The 17,746-nt window shown below is 33.6% G+C and overlaps 1 protein-coding gene across 1 annotated transcript in view; it reads left to right on the forward strand.

The window, feature by feature from the left end:
• Positions 1-17,746, forward strand: part of CEP128 (centrosomal protein 128) — a 90,819-nt gene that overhangs the window by 15,251 nt on the left and 57,822 nt on the right. Inside the window, 5 exon segments of the mRNA XM_066321968.1 lie at positions 5,213-5,299; positions 6,735-6,809; positions 8,010-8,142; positions 9,898-10,058; positions 14,377-14,727. Of these exon segments, the coding sequence (XP_066178065.1) occupies positions 5,213-5,299; positions 6,735-6,809; positions 8,010-8,142; positions 9,898-10,058; positions 14,377-14,727 (807 nt within the window).

The following is a 17,746-nucleotide window of genomic DNA, read 5'->3' on the forward strand; positions in this document are numbered from 1 at the left end:
TCCTGTCATTTAATATGACCTGAATGATTTACAGAGAAAAACTATTTAAAGCATTTGTGGCTGTTTAATGATATGATTTTTTCATTAGTTTGCCTGTTACACATTTCAAAACAAATCAAATTTGACTTTTGCATGTGATCAGTAGTTGGTCTAATTAAGAAATCTTGTGAAGTTTGTGAGGATTAAATGCTATTACTTTTTCAGTAAAGTGCAGTGCCTGTAACTGACCACTACTTGTCAGTGTTTTACCATCTTAAGAGAATCACCTTCCTAAATTGCAATTATTAAATTATATATTTTCAGGATCTAACAGAACATGACAATACATTTATTTTGGCCTTTCTCTTGTCTGTCTTTTCTTTCTCTCAGTTTTTTGTATAATGTGCTAACTTTTTTGTATAGTAGTATTACTATAATCATAGACTGATTATGAACCAGGAAGATATCTAGGTGTATAATGACCATTAAGAAAGCTTGATTTATAAAATTTTGTATCTTTAAGTTTTAAATTTACATTTTTACTTTGACTCTTTAGCCTGTCTGTGCTGTGTGTAGTTGTATAAAAACTATTTTCTGTATATTTTATGTATCTTTGACCTTAGTGTGTATTGGTACATTTAAACAACAATTACTGCATATTAGAAAATAGCAATTAGCAAACAAATTAATGCTTATCATATATCTTACTTTTTCTATATTCCTGATGTAAACATGTTTCTGATTAAAAAGAGGAACAGATTTTTTTTTTTTTTCTTGCTGGGGGTATTGACATGTATATATGAATTGCTTTAACAGCTGCATTTGTTGTGTAAATGAAAACTAGTTTGAGGTTCCTCATTGCTTCTTTTTCTTTAAATATAAAGACACCATCATCTTTTACTTTTTGTTTGCATTTATACATCTGTTTTCTAAAACAAGATCAAATATCATTCTTAAAAATGTTTTCTTTGCGTTCTTTTCTGTGTGTTGGGTGTCCTGAATGACTTTACAAAATTGTGTGCTTAGCTTCCTGGATTTTGGTGAAATGTGTCCATGTGTTCATACTTGGCATGCTTTAGGTGAACAGAATCATCTTTATTGAACCTTTTGGATCCACTGGCTGTGGTGAGGCAGTGACTACAGTTATGTTGTAAGCTGGTAACTTGGGTAGGCCAGGAAGCATTTTTTAACTTTCTCTTTGTGCAGCTGCATACTTAAATTCTGTTTTCCTCCCACTACAAATACCGTGAATGGCAAGAAGCTGGTGGACAGAGACTGGGGTAAACTGATGGTCAAAAGTGTTACTGAACATTGTTTTTTGCATATCTTTATCACTGATCTTTTTAGACAAACATAAACTTGATCTGTGCTCTGAGCCACCTGGATGTTTCAGTGCATCGTTGATACTTGCTCTTTGGCACTGTGGTATGCCACCTGTGGCCAATGGTTTCTGTTTGGATTGTAGTTTGAATCTGACTCTTGCTTGGAACATGAGCAAGTTTCATACATCTCTGTCACTGAAATAGCTAGGTAGTCTCTAACTGCCTGGCTGCTATGTTTAGGTAGCATACTTGGAGCCATGCTAATCACTAATGTAGCAAGTTAGGGAAAGTATTTTCATTCCGATTAGGATGTGGTACATTTTTGCTTTGCTTCAAACTATAGCATGAGGCTGTTCTGCTTGTATGTTTGTGATAGTATGAAAAACTCAGTGATCAGTGTTACTTTGAAAGAGCAAGTTTTGGTTTGTGGTCTGTACACAGCTCTCAAAAAATCTGGTTTTGTTTAAAAAAAAGCCAAAACAACACAGCAAAACCAAACTGAGACCAAAACCCAAACTCTGAGAAAAGTTAGTATGCTTAAGTTGCTGTAAAAGTTACGATTTGCTCTTGAAAGGTTATCATAAGTTGGAAAGATTGTATAAGAAAAATTGCTCTATGAAGCGGTAAGTTATGTTTTTGAAGTTTTGGGGGTTCAATAGATACTCTGTGTGTGTATGAGGTATGCTCAGTTGGGGTATACCAGTTACATTTGTATTCTAATGCTGTCTTATGCTAGTGATCTCTTTATAAAGACCTGTAAGAATTGCTCTCCTTGGTCAAATCAAAGTTCATCTCGCCTGACCACCTAGGCAGGCAGTGGAACATGTAACTGGTCCTTCCCAAAGCCATGCTGTGAAGACCTTTGTACATGGATGTTCTGTCTCCTTGTGGCCTCCTGTATACCTGCCCCCTCCAAGGCCACATCAGCCTCCTTGTCAGTCTCTTCCAGACCAACCTGGACACTAATGCTTTCAAAGGAGGATCTTGGTAGGAGAATCTTCTTGACTGTGGGCCTGTTCCTATTCCTTGGTGCTTCAGCTTCTCTGGGCAGTGCCTGCCTGGTGTTTGGGAGCCATCAGGGAGGAGTGTGTGCTTGAACTGTTGTCCTTAATATCCTTTTCCTAGTTCCTGTTTTTGGCATTTGACTTCCTCAACTCTTTCTTTTGGGACAGCAAATGAAATCTAAGAATCAGTTGGATGTTTACATGTTTTGGTGTTGTTGTTTTGTTTTTTTTTTCTTTTACCCCTCCCAAGAGAAAGCTTCTATAGTGATCTTTAGTGCAGAAAAAGCAAGTGTGGCACAAAAGGACTATTATTTAAAAGGAGTACAGGAAGGAGGCAAAACACAGAGTTAACTATTACCTGTAGAATTTCTGAATTGTCAGTAACAGTTGACATTTGTCTGGCTGTGGATGACCAGATGTTTCCATTTCCTCATGACATTTGATTAACTGCTTACCTGGCACATACTGGTACAATGCATGTTTCACAATCCAAGCTGTGCACATGTAAAATGTTTAATTTACTGTAACATTTCTTCTTTTTTTGCAGTATTTTAACTCTGAGGTATCTATCTATATGAGCTGGTTTTTTTCCTTAAAATGAAATGGCTATGGGCTATTTTTACAATATGCAGAAAATAAAACTGAAGGTTATACTTATAGTATCAATTATAGTAAAGGATGTATTTTTGTTTGAAGTTATTTCAATTTAATAGCCTGAATATTGGTCAGTGAAGTTGAAATGGCGTATTTATTTCCATGGTTTCTTCTGGGAATTAGGATGTGCCATTGATGCAGAGATATTTTTTGCTTTCAGCAGGAATAATCTTTGAAAATTTTACTAGTATTCCTGAATCCAGCTGTAATATTTTCTTTATTATTCTGGTGTCTCTAGCCAAATTTGCACAAACATGTGTTTGGTACTATGTTAATTATTAATTTAGTGCCAAAAATAAAGTTGGCCTAAAGTTGCCTGTCTATAACAAAGCTTCTAATTTTGTGAAACTGATGGTTGATTGCAGTTAATAGACATCATATATTTCAAGTAAGCTGTTCTGAACTGGTACTTCTGGTCATTAAAAGTAAACAAAAAACCAAAAACCCAGTGAAACTGGGTAATGCAAAAACAGCATTAGCTGAAGAGATGATCTTAGACTTTTGTTCATGTTGCTTTTTGGGACTTCTCCCAAGAGCCTTTTTGAGTAAAGTTTGTGCAGTATTGAGTTTTATAGTTGACTGGAATGATAGATTTAAATCTCTACTGAATACTTGTGAAAATACCTTAAATGTGTTATTACAGTCTTCTGTTATTTGATTAGGGATCAGTGTGACTAAAAGTATAACTCTTTATGTGGCATAATATTTTCAGTGGCGTTGTTATGATTAATGTCTTCCACAGTCTCAGATTTTAATGTAAGCTGTTCAGGCAGAAGGGTAATCCAAACTATACTGAAACCCTTATGTTTACTGAGGTGAGGTTATATGAGTGAGGTAAGTATATAAAGCCATTTATTTTCTCCAGAAAGCTACTTTTAAAGCCAAAACTTCTAAAGCTGAATGCCTGGCTTCACTGAAGTTGATTAATATCTTGTATTCTGTTTTCATACACCGAAATTGTTCTCCAGTATACAGTGAAGAGAAAATGTTCAAAAAGTGAATGAAACGGCACAATTTATAGGGACAAGTTTCAGGAATATTTGTTAAAGGAGATATTCCTTTAAAATGTAAAATGAAAATGCTGCTTGGAAACGACAGACTGGGAAAGAGACATTTCTTTCTGGAAAGGTTATTCTTTTTGGCTTTTCTGTTGTTGTTTTAGCATGTAATTGTGGAAGGAATAGACGTACTTACTCTTCAAGATATGGAATGAAAGTAAAGGATTTTTGCTAAGGCATCTAATTAATTGATTTGTGAAAAATGCTTGGTCATGTTGCACAGATGAAAACTGTGATTTATAACCGGTTACAGAAATTCATGGCAAATTATAAGTATGTGGCTACTGAGCTCTTTCAGCTGATTTTTCTAAGTGATATATAAAATGAGCCAATGATTTTGCTATGGCTTGAGATATCTAAACTTTGGTTGTTTATGTTGCAAATATTACATGTCATTAATATCTGTCATGTCTAATACTTCTTTTGCCAATGATTGGGTGTGTTTTGCAAATAGTATTGGTTTGCAGAGGGACAGGATCTTGAAATTGATATTTAATGCACTTTTATTTTTGTAAGATGGTTTAGGAAGCATACACATGTAGCTTTAGATACCTCAGCCTGAGAGGGAATGGGAGAGGCCCCCATGGATTTGATTTATTTTTAATTTTTGTTGTCAAGGAAGGGCACATCAATGCTGGTAACTTTGATCAGGAAAGTTTCAGTTGATTCACTTGTAGTTCTGTATCTGTAAGCATCAGTCCAGATTCAGAAGAAATAACCTTTTCCTTTTTTTTTTTTCTTTTGAATTCTAACACAACCTTATGGTAGTGTTTTCTTGACTACAATTCATTGTATTTCATAACATGCACACTTTATATTAGAGAATATATTCTTTTTCTCTGATAAGTACACAGCTAATCTGTAGGGGATCTCTTGAGCCTTTTAGACCTTATTCTAAAGGTGTTTGGGGTCAGCTTGAGTGTCTGGAGCTCTATACGTCGGAAGGATGTTAGTGCTGCTTTAGACTTTGTGTTTGTCCCTGTTCTCTGCATGGGTGTGTTTATGTATGCATGAACTTATATTTATCTTTTCATAACAATATACATTGGCTCTACGAGGAAATACTAGATGCAGAGAGAAAGCATTTGTCTAGATCTTTCTTAAATGTATCAGCAGATTCTTTAATTTTAACAGCCTAGGAATGATGGCTTCTGTAAATTTTGTGGAGTTCACAATATATTTTTCTCCTCTAAAGGTTTTAAGAAAGCAAGATGCTAAAGCAGATGAAACAGAAGAACTCATGAGAAAAAAACTTGTGAAATATGAAAGTGAAAAACACCAGGTAGGACTTAATTTTTTTCTTTTTGTTTGGTTTTAATTGAGTGTATAGTGTCATCTGTTACAGTGTATGCTTCCTTTTTCTGAGAAACCTGGAGAACAAAACTTCCTTTACTCTTCAGGAATACAAGGTGTTAATGCTCAGCTTGTGTCTCTCTCTCAAAGCTCTTCAGTTATAGTCTGTTACTTCTAATGACTCTTCCATCCTGCCAGGCAAACGGATTTAAAACTTGGGCATTATCCTTGATTTCTTTCTCTGTTTTGTCTCTGACTTTGTATGTAGTCTGCTGTTGCTTTTTTGCAGCAGCTCAAAGCAGGTTTTCTTCATCTCTGCAACTAACTCATGCTGGTTATTTTGCACCATAGTTGTTATTAATTACTCTTACTGAACTGTTGCCGTATTTCACTCTTTCTTTTCCTAGAGAACAAATTTCTTGTATTTCTATTCTAGCAGGATGCTAGGGCTCTATTACACTTTTCCTAGTTTTTTTTTCCACTTGCATCAAGTTTAGCATCTTTCAAAGTTATACCCCTTTATGCTAAGCCTTTATGTAATGTTTTATGTTAGGTTGTTCTCTTCATTCCCTTAATGTTGGTCCTGTTTACTTTGCCCATTTGCCAGGCTCTCAACATCCTCCTTGAGATTGCTATCTCAACAATAACAATTTCTGCTGTCAAAACCTGTATTTATTATTTATTTCCAAGTGGATCTTTGAACTATTTATGGAAGAAGTTAGAAAATGTTTTGTAGCTTTTGTTACTTTTTTTTTTTTTTTTTAATGGTCTATCAGTTTGATGACTACTTCTGATTACCTGATTACACATTTTGGGTATCATGTTTTTAGGAAAACTTTCACTTTTATGAAATTCAAGGCACTTCAATTTTTCAGTCATCTTGTTTCCAGAATAATTCAAATACATCATCTTGCACAACACAGAAACCCCTCAGGTTTTACCAGTTACAGTTCTACTGATGCATGTCATCTTTAAGCCATCTACGAATAAACTATTTACCAAAAGTGACTTAAAATATTAAGTCATAATTAATTTTAACTTTGAAAATGTGTTTCAAATCCAGGGACAATGTTTTTGAAACCTATCTTCCATTTTTTCACTTTTAACCCAGTAAAAATTTGCCTTTGTGATTTTTGTTCTGGATAATCTAAATGACTTTACATCTTTATGTGATACAGAATATTGTACAAAAATTATAGACTGTAAGTAAAATTCTCTTTATATAATGTAAATAAATATTGCAGGGATTTAGTACAAGTGAAGGTTTGTTTAAAATTTTAGACAAATAAAAATACTGTGTATATTATACCGCATTTTAGATAGATGCTTATATGAATTAAGTTGTGTCAAAATTAAATGTTAAAATACACTTTTATATTATGTTGCCTACATTGCTTTTGTTTCTTCATCCTTTGAAATGAAAGCTTGAGCAGGAATTGGAGCAGTCCCAGAAAAAGTTGAGGGAATCTGAAGGCAGTAGAGAAGCTCTTTTGCATCAGGTAACTGCTTTAGTGTGGTAAAAATCCTAAAGTTTTCATATTAGGTTCTGTCTGAGTCTTTTTGTTTAACATTCCTATCTCATCCTCTGACAATTTTGTTTTATGAAGGAAAAAGTGAGGTGTAGGACAGGTTTAAGTGTATCTCATATGTGGACTGAGCTCGTTAGACTTTTTCTGCTTTCCAAACTTTTATGTGTATATTTTCATATGTATTAATTATAGTAGTGATAGTGATGGTATGTTTTGAGTTCATAAACACATTGTGTGAAATTGCCTTTCGTAATATGCTTTAGAACAACTTCTATATTAGTAGTCATTGTTCTGCAAAGCATGTGCTGTAATAGGTAAAATCAGATAAATCAGTGACCTAGAAGTATTTGCTACATTGTAACATGCAATAAAAGTAAATAAACAAATATCTGAAAAAGTATGTAATGTGTGCTTTAAACAATAGCTATTGATGCATATATGATTAAACTTAAAATTTGTAGGAATTTGGATTATAACTTTAGAAAAAAAGTCCTTTCTCCTAAACATATTTGTTTTAAAGGGGCTGGATAAAAAGACTGAAATAACTTAGAGATTCTCATCTTTTAGCATCAGTTGTTTGACTTGTGTATCTAGCAGAAGTTTGATTTAGCTCTGTTACTGTTTTGAATTTAAATCATTGCAAATGGAATGTAGAGTAATATGAATTAGAGGTATTTCTCTTCAATTCAGCTTTAGCATGTTGGATTTTCTCTGTTTTCCTACATGTTGTCATCTTTGTGCTATACTATATATGATAGGAAGGAAAAATGTGAAGAACCCCTTTGTTTCTTATGAATAAATACATTGTATTTTTAAGGAGCACAATTTAAATAAAACATATTGTTTATTAAATTCATATAGACATTTTCACTAGCTATGTAAAAAGAGAATTGCAACATATATTATGGTAGCATTTTGTTTGGTCTAGAGAAATTATTGTTCATCTGTGGTCAACATAAATGAAAAGATTTCCTTTAATTTTGAATAATCACTTTGTGGCCTGTTATTAGGAAGAAGTTTGTCTTTTTATTTACCATCTACAGTACTCTCGAGACTTATTTATAAATTCTTTTTGTGTAATTTTTTTAGCATTTAATGAAAGCATAGTATTTACCTTTTTAATCTGTTTTTCATTAAACTTTTGATGCTTGTGCTTGTGTAATCTTTTAGATTGAGGATCTTCGTTCCCAGCTTTTGAGAGCAGAAGAAGACCGTGTAGAATTGCAACATCAAATTTCACATGCTGCTATGCATCGCCAGAGCTACCAGGATGTACAAGATGATGACAGGAGAATTAGAGCAGGTACAACTAATATTTTGCACTACAGACCTGCAAACTAGTTAGTAGGCATGGACATTAATTTTATCTTAGAGTTGCAGTCCAATTCTTCTATTGTTTCAAGATAACCAGCCAATTAATTCCTCAGATTTAAGTTAATACATGTTGGCAACTGAATATTAACAGACAAATAGCAATGACAGTTAATAATCAAAATATTTTATGATAAAATATTTTGATTTGCATGGTTAAAACAAATGAGGCAATTTCAGCAAACTGAATAGTGTTTTTACAGAAGAAAAACGTGTATTATTTTTAAGTAATAATTTTCCAGAAAACTTGCATTTCGGTCCATTTGCAGTTTGAATTCTGCCATCTTGAAAATCATAATGAGTAATTGACTATGTAGTTAATAAGGCTGACAACTTTCTGGTAGAATTTCCAAGCAACGTGTTCCTGAGTGGTTAAGAAAATTTTTCTGTATGATGCAGTCAGGGACTCTGTTTGCACTATGTTAGAGTTTTAGAGTTGAAATAGTTTTATTTAGAAGACAAATACTTTAAACAGTTACAATATAATTGCATATTAAACTACCACTTTAGCAACGTCTTCAATTAATTGTTAGTTATCTATCTGTATTTAAACTTTTCAAACATAATCAAAAAAGGCATTAGAGAAGGTCTTTATGTTTCTCCTTATTAACATATGAATGTATTACTCAAGGTAATAGAGAAACAGTAACTATTCTAGAGTCCAGTGTCTGTGGGAATGTTTAAATGGTTTGGCTAATGAAATATTTTTGTTTTTTTGTACTTCAGCTTCTGAATTATCTTGATTTTTAAAATAGGACTCTGAATCCATATTTTACTAATATCATACAGAGCACTGGAAATGGGTTGTATTTTGTATGTGGCTTAGCTTCAGAAATATAATGCAAAATAATAATTGCAGTAGTTTTTCTCTAATCATGTTCATGTATCTGCTTAATTTATTTGAAACAATATGCCTTTTATGTTAATAAAAGCATATTTTAATTTTCCTATTGATCTTCTAAATCAAAGCAGTTGTGAAAATATGAAGAAAATAAAAATATAATGTAACTGTTAAAATGCAGGTATATATTTCTATATTTTTGCTGTTGTGTTTCACCTTGGTATGTTATTTCTGTTTCTTCCAAGATATACAAGACAAGAAGACAAATAGAGATTTTTTTCTTTTGCCTCTACTAGTTATTTATGACTAAAGATCTTTGAATTTCTGATTGAGAGAATTTATAGCTTACTCTTATCAAAACTTTTGGTTGTAGTTGCAGGATTCAGACATAAAATCCACAGATAATGACTTTCAAATTGGAAAGTATTACTCTGGTGAGATAAAACCTTGGCCTTGAAGCTGATGGCCAGATTTCATTTACACCAGAACTTCCCCACTGTTTCTTCCATCCTATTTTATTTTATTTAGTTTTGTTGGGCCTTTTGTTGGTGGTTTTGTTGTTTTGGGTTTTTTTTTTGAGAGGAGCAGCTATGTGTAAGGGGAAAAGTGGAAACCACTATAAAATGACTGAGAAATACTGTTTCATTCAGTAAAATGGTATTAGGTGTACCATACAGGTGTACCATACAGGTGTACCATTTTTCACAGATATTTTGGTCAAAATCAGTAGCTGTAGAATAGTATCGAGTAGAGAAGCGAATTGCCAAAAATTATATGAGAGAAAGTTAATTTACCATGAGCTGGTATTTCTACTGAGTCTGTTGCTCTGTTCTTGCTGTTTTACAGTTGCTGAAAGGTATGAGAGAGAGAAGCAAGATCTAGAGAAACATATTTTGGAACTTAAAGCAAAGCTGAGTCATAATGCTGTAATGTCCGAGGTAGAAGAACTGAAGAGATGTATAGAGCGTAAGGACAAGGAGAAAGCACAGCTTGTAATGCACATACAGGTAACTTGAGTTTTGTTGCTTTTTGCTTGGTGACTTTCTTTTTGTCTTTTTAAATAATTTCTCATCTGTTTAACATTAGGTGATATACGATTAGGGATTAACCTTTAAAACTAAGAGTAACTGTCATGCTTGTTATTATTGTGTAAGTAACTTTGAGAAATTATTTGGGTTCGCCAACTTTTTTCTCTGCCATATAATACCAAAAAAGGTATTTACTGTTGCCCATGATTTTATGGTTTGGATTACTTCTCTTTCCCATGTGCAAAGAAAAGTTGATCAGATTTTATCAGCACTTAGCATTAATAATGGTTTTTGGAATTACTTTTATAAGGCAGTGCTTCCTTATTCCCATTCCATCATTCCTTGCAACTAAAGTTCGGCATTAAAACTGAAACAGCTTGTTCCATTGGAGAGTTCAGTAGAGTAACAAAAGTAGGTCACAGCTTCCCCTTTTTTAGTAATGCAATGCAACATAATAATATAATGATAAGTATTACTTGTCTTCTTTATGGTAAGCACATAATGTTTAATGTGATTCTCTGTGGAAAGGATAAGAGCAGCCTTTTGTACTGGAATTTTAGCTGGAAGACTTCGACCATAAAATGAGATCTAAGTAGGCAATAGCATTCTTATTTAAGATGGGAAATGTCTGTATTTCTTGCTGGTCTAGATTTGTCATTGGTAGCAGTATACCTGAACAGTGACAATTTTCTTCTGTCTTCTCTGGCTGTCAGGACAAAAGAGTTGGTTTGCAAAACCATGTGTATTATTTCACTAGTTAAGGACTTCACTTTTTGTTCCTGTATTTTGGCATTCTGGGATTTTGTAACAAGTGATTTTGTATTTATTTTCCTAATGAGGGTACTTATCTTTGAAATGATATTGCATCACTTTGGAAATTCAAATGTAGAAATTTATTCTTTTGTCTTTTCATACATTTACAGGACTATACTGTTTAGTGTACTTCTGCTGCTCCTTTACTTTGTCAGCTTCTCTGTTGACTTAAACCAAGCCTACTCAAAATAAGTTTCTACATGCTTTATGAAATTCAGTCATTGAATAAGTTTAAAAAGACTTAAAATGTTTCTATAGAGGGTAAGACGAGCAGAACTCACTTCTTGGTGTCCACCAGCATTTGTATTGTAGCTGGTCAACAAAACCCATAACTAACTGAAAACATTCTGGTTTTTTGTTTTGTTGTGCCTGAGAAACTAATTATTTTGGTGACAGGAATTAATGGGGTAAAAACCCACAGAAAAAAACCAATTATTTAAAACTTCTGCTTGTGGAACCCTTTCTCAAGGGTCAGAATGATTTTATAATACTAATTTCCTGCCCTGAAAATACTCATGCTCAGTTGGGGTCATTGTCATTTCTCTGAGTTAGAAATCTTTGACTTCCCTCATTTTCTCAACAGAAAATACTTTGTACTTCTTATCTGCTTCCCACTGCCTTTCTTCTAAAGGGGCAGTAACAGGAAAATAGCTAGAAAATAGCTAGTGTGTTTTTCTTTTAATGAGACATCAAGGAATGCAAGGATGTGAATTTCTAAACTTGTGTACTAACAAAGCACTTTGTCAAGCCTGTTCTAACAGCTGCTCCTATCAGATAGTGTGATGCCCAGTTGGAAGTGCCCAATCATGTTTGACTTGGCTGTAATTTATCTTTGTTTAGTGGGGAGGATCTAGCTTGTCTCTGATGTACATGTAATACTAGAAATTTCTTTTGATTTATTCAAATGTCATTGTTTGCAACAATTTCAGTTGTGTGCATTGTACATTTAGCCTCCAACAGTTGCCATAAAGTCACGGTGTGATGTAAAATGGAGAGGACAAAAAAGGTTAAAACATATTTTTAAGCTCATGTTTAGAAGTGAGTTCAATCTCAAATTAATTTTTAAATTTAGTATTTATTTCAGCTACTGTAGTTTATGTAAGGGTGTGGCTGTGAGATCTTCCAAATGTATGCAACCATCTTAATTACATTTTTCTGCATGAAGCCATATAGATATGGCTGTTATGACTAGCTATTAAGATTTAACTATTATGACTAAGAAATAAACAGAGTGCACAACTTATAAAGATGCAATACTCTGCTTTCTCCATAATTGTTTTTAGACTTTTGTGCCTGGGAACTAGTTGGATTTCCTAATTACTCTTCATTTGAATTTGATGTTAGTATTCTTGTAGTATTGTCCAGTACTGCAGTTGGTTTGTTAAAATATTTCAGTTTTTCTGAGGGAAAATTATTGATATTGTTATTTAATATTAGAATTCTTCAGTAATATAAGTCTGTCAGTCTTATAAATATTGATTCATATTCTCACTAAAATTTACCTTCTCTTCTAAAAATGAAACTGTTTCCACCTGATTTCAACTGTTGGGTCTGTGCTGGCTTAACTCTTTAAAGCAAAGTGCAAACTCTTTTCTAAGATACATCTTACTTACACCTTTTGTAAAAATGAAACATTAAAAGTCACATTTATATTGGTACAGCCATGTCAAAATCTAATTTTCCTCCTCATGCAAATAATTTGTGTTGATAAATTAGTTGCACTTCAAGATAAATACCTAAAACAAATGTTCCTCTTTTTTATTGTACTGTAAATCAATAAATTGGGGGTTGATTTACTTCTACATAATAAGAAGAATCTATACAGTTAATTGACCATTATTTTCTGTGTTTGAGCTTAGACTCATATTTCATTAAAAAGTTTGTGGGAGATATAGTTTTGTTAATGAAGTGTGTACTCTAGGGAAATTATATAAAAATAACTATTTTTTAATGATGCAGCATTGAGCACTACATCAATTTAGTCTGATGCCCTCTATGGTGTCTGCAGAAAGACATCAAATGGGAAGTGATAATAGCGTGTGTAATCACATGACTGAAAAAATGATGACCCATTTTAGAAAATCTGTGGAATGGTAAATGTAATCTGATTGTATTTTATGAGGCTATTTTTAACTTCTGCTATACTCAATTGGATTCTTTGTCTCTAAAGAAGTATTATAATCTGTTTCATTGGAAATTAAGCTTGTTTTGATTAAAATTTAGCTAGTTGTAGCTAGTGAGCTTGGTTTGATTATCTTTTTAGTGCAGCAAATACTATCCTGAAGAGAGCAGTACAATTTACTGCCTCCCAGGAGGTGTTGGCCTGGTTTGGAAGGGGAAAGAAAGAACCAAACTAACAAACTGACAAGGAGAGAGAGCCCTTACCAGCAAACCCAAGTCTCCCTCCTTCCCCCAACCTTGTGCAAGTATCTTTGTCTAAGTAGTCATTCTATATCAAACTGTAAAGTTATCTGTTCTTTCACAGGTGAAATACTTTTCACTTGTCCATTCTGAATTGCAGTCTGTTTATTTTAGGCTACATCTGCAGTTTTTTTCAGTCATTCTGCAATCTAATCCTCTTCTCTAAAGTATTTTAACCCCCTGAGGCTTGATAATATGTTTGACTGGCTATAGATCAGATCTATCAAATTCATTTTTCATTAATGAAAAGACTGAGTGGTCTGAAAGCAGTCTAAATAGGTCCAAAATGCAGAATACTAATGTGAATTTCTGTGTAATGGTCTTAGTAAAAAAAAATTTCAAAAACTCATTTATGAGTATGTTGTTCCAGAAGGTGTATGGACACTATTTTCCCTGAGTTTCTTATGAGACTGTTCAGAGAAATATGATTTGAGAACTGCAGCACCTTTTATTTTTAGATGGTGTGTTTTCAATTTAATTCATTTTTGAAAGGCTTATATTGCCTCCTACATTTTCAAACATCTTTGCATCTTGTTCTAGAAGCACTTACCAATTCTCTTTGTATTCAGTACTATCAAATATACCTTTATTTAGCACATTGCTTTCATAAAGGCAGCCAGTATAAAACTGAATAACAACTAGCTCATATATTATAAATTACTGTGATTGTGGTGAATGCTATTTTTTCCTTTCCAATATTCATTTTTCTCTCAATCTGTTTACATTAATCTCCTTGTATCTTATTATTTGGTTTATTTCCTATTTGTGTAGTGTGTAATATATAGCAAATAATTGATCTCAAGCTTACAATACACAAAAATAACAAGAAGAACCAGAAGAGGAAAAAATGCAGAAAGAATTGAGTAGTATGTATTTAATGTCTTGTGTTGAAATTCTTTACTGTTGCAGAGGGCTAACAGGGCTTTCCTTGATAGTCAAGCAGATCTTTAATGCTGTTCATATTTTAAACAAAAATGGGATTTAATGTTGCTGTTTGTTGTTTGATAAAGTTTCATACTGTGTATCTTTAGAGAATGTTTGTATTTTCCTATGATGATTCCAGGTGTTGACATCTGACCTGGAAAACAGGGAGAAGCAGCAGGAAAAAATGCTGGACCAGCTAAAGGAGATACAGAACTGCTACAAGGCCTGTGAGAATGGACGTAGACAAACTGAGCTCCAGTCTGCTGAGTTAGCTCAACAGGTTGAAGAGAGTACCAAGGAAGCAGAACGATATCTCACTGAATTCAAGCATTCAGAGGCACTCAGGCTGGAGATGGAGAAAAAAAGAGAAGATTTGAAGGTGAGAGCCCAGGAAGCCATCCGCAAGTGGAAATTGAAGTGTAAGAAACTGGATCGTGAGATAGAAAAACAAAATCAAACTATCAGTGAACTAATGGACAAGAATAGTCAGGTAAGACTGGTAGATTTTTTTTAATAGCCTTTCCCTTTGCTCTAAAAATGAAGAGAAGGAGTTTATTTATGCAAACTGTGACTTAAACTGCTTTCTGCCTTAAGTTCTGGACCTCTTGTATAATTTTCAGAACTTTTTCTTTGAAAAATCAATTTAAAAATTGATTTTGTAGCATTTCTGGGTTTTTCATTTGTCCTTGTTCAGTATGGCAGACCACTTATTCATCTCTTTTTCCTCCTCTAAAGTTTCTCAGGAAAAAAAACTGGGTTTTTTGGTTTTTGACTTAGAAGAATTCCTTTATTTATTCAGCTGCTGATGCTCTTTTAAAGACAAGCGCTCACATCAATGCTAATGCTTATCATCCTGTATTGGAATAATGTATAAAACATCATTCTGTTGGCAAAGAGTCTGTGGATCTGTATTTTCCAGCAGCTGGGTCAAAAGTTGCTTGTTCCTGTAGTGGCTAATAGAGTGCTTAACTCAGTGCTGTGAGCTTTTATCTTTACTTACATCCTCTGCTGGTGCAGTCTGTCGTATCTTATGGCTTTTGTTTTATAGTGCTATACCCACTTTTCACATGTTTTCTCATGGCATCCATCCAGTTTAGGTTCCTGAATATGAGGGGCTTGAGATGGCTCCATCCTCTGCTTTGTCTTGTTCAAAAACTGAAGTTTTCAAGGGCTGTATGGGATGCAGTATGGGATGTCTATTAATCCTGTGATGTTTCTGATCCAATGATCTGTTTTGAAACTGGTACATGAATACAGGCATGGTCAAAGCACAGGAGAAGTCACCATGGGGCTGAGTTGAAATTAATAAACTCTAACAAATCTAAACTCTGATTCCTGGTGTTGCTATTTCTCTCCTGAATTGCCCATCATATTCCTCACTTTTTGTTATTATTTCCTCTAAGAATTGTGCTGCAACAATACTTTCTATATTAATCTTGTATTTGTTAGCCTCAGCACTTGTCTGGGCAAGTAAGACTCTCCAACATTTAAGAAGTTGGTCACTTTTGCCAAAGAAAATTGAGGTTGTAAGCAAAGGAAGAAGACCTGAATAATTTCAAAATCAAGTGTGTCTATCAAATGGACAAATAAGAAGCAAAAGGTAGAGATTGTGAATAAGAAGCAGTAGATCCCAAAAAGATTCTGAAATCACTGTTCATGTAAATACCAAGAAGGTTGGTCTTTGTAGAGGTACTTGATAACACTGTCCATATTGAAATTTTCTTTGTTACATAAGACTCCTTGACATGGATTTTACCACTTTTTATGTGGCAAATATATTCATGTGCTAAATGCAGTGCTTAAACTTTGGCTTAAGCTCCGTTTAAGAAATACTGTCAGTATTTGTTCTTACTTTTAAAGTCGTGACTGTCCTGCCAACAAGTTTGAGGTAATTGTCACTGGTGAAGAAAGTTTCTTTATTTTGAGATATGGAAGATCAAATAAACTGTGCCACTGTGAAGGAGAAAGAAGTACAAATGATGTTTCATGTTCTCAATATAAAGTTGGAAACGGTTTACTTATAGGGATGTAATAAATCTAGAGGCAGCATTTAGTATAAACTTTAGGCAATTAGATGAACATAATTTAACTAGCTTTGAAATATAGACAATTAACATCCGAGACAAAAATCTGTACAAACAATAAAGAAAAGGAAGAAATGACAGTTTGTTGTCTTTGATTTCTGTTAGAAGACTTCAAAGGGTTGATGGAAAATTTTCAAAATTGGGTTGCAATCCCAGCTTGCAATTTTGAGATTTTTAAAATATTGGCAGACAATGGATGGGCTATAGAAAGATTGTTTAGTTTTCGAACAATTTTGGAGTTACTGAGCTAATTTGATTGAAGTTTTGCCCATGTGGTTGTCCTTAATATTATTTGATAGTGGAGTTTCTAACATCTTTTAAAATGTATGTTCTTTTAACTATGTAATGTAGAAAACATATTCAAAGCAAGTAACTTATGGGTTGTAGTTTTAAGTTTTACTGGAATTTTGGTTTTGTTTGGGCTTGGGTGTTTTGATTTTTTTTTTTTTAACAAATCCTTCAAGAGGAATTACAAGATAGGTTTAGGAGGGTCTTTTTGTTTGGCAGGTTTTTTTTTCCTCCAAAAAAACCCCATGATGGTCATTAGTACATGTCCTCAATTTATTATATTTGTGTTTTATTTGCATTGCTTATTGTTGATGTAATTGCAAATTGTTTTATTATTTTTTAACTGCACATTTTTAACCCTAATTGCCTTTTTTTCTGGATTATTTCAAGTAATTTTTCTATACCTGTAAGAAACATGTGTTGCTGTGGAATTGGTGAAAATGCTCAGTAAAATTTAGTATAAAATTTATTAAGTCAGTTTAAAGAATCTGATATACCCGAACAGATTGCCCAAACAGGTTGCATAGTCTCCCTCCCTAGAGATATTTAAGAACCATCTGGATGCAGTTCTGTGCCTATGTTCTAGGATAAGTCTGCTTGAGCAGGGAGGTTGGACTGGATGACCCACTGCGATCCTTTCAAGCTTATACATTCTGTGATTCTGTGGTAATTTTAACACAAAATATATCAATGTTGGAAAAAACGTCCAAACCCTTCAGATCCTAGGAAAACAGTGGGATTTTTATTGCATTTGATTGATTTTTATCTGTGAGATGATGTAGTTATTTCTTGGCTTTGATGCCTAAGTGAACCAAGCTTTTAACTGCTACTAATTCATCTATTGTGCATAATTTTCAAAAATAAGTCAAAGTTGGTATACTTCAGATGTAATATTTTAGAAAATAGGTCATCATATGGAGTGGACTGTAGGTATTGTGTATATATCCAGTAGTCATCCCTGTAAGCTGCTGCATTCCTCTATTACCTCATTTTCTCCATCTTGCTATTTGGAGGAACCAATAAAGAAACACTTCTCAGTCTGCAAAGACAATATGAGAAGCAGGGAATTAACCAAAACTATGCCTACTTAGAAGGCTAGATAATTTAAGGGCAAGTCCAAGTTTGAGACTGCACATG

The sequence above is a fragment of the Sylvia atricapilla genome, chromosome 6 (assembly GCF_009819655.1).
Source record: "Sylvia atricapilla isolate bSylAtr1 chromosome 6, bSylAtr1.pri, whole genome shotgun sequence".
Classification (NCBI taxonomy): Eukaryota; Metazoa; Chordata; class Aves; order Passeriformes; family Sylviidae; genus Sylvia; species Sylvia atricapilla.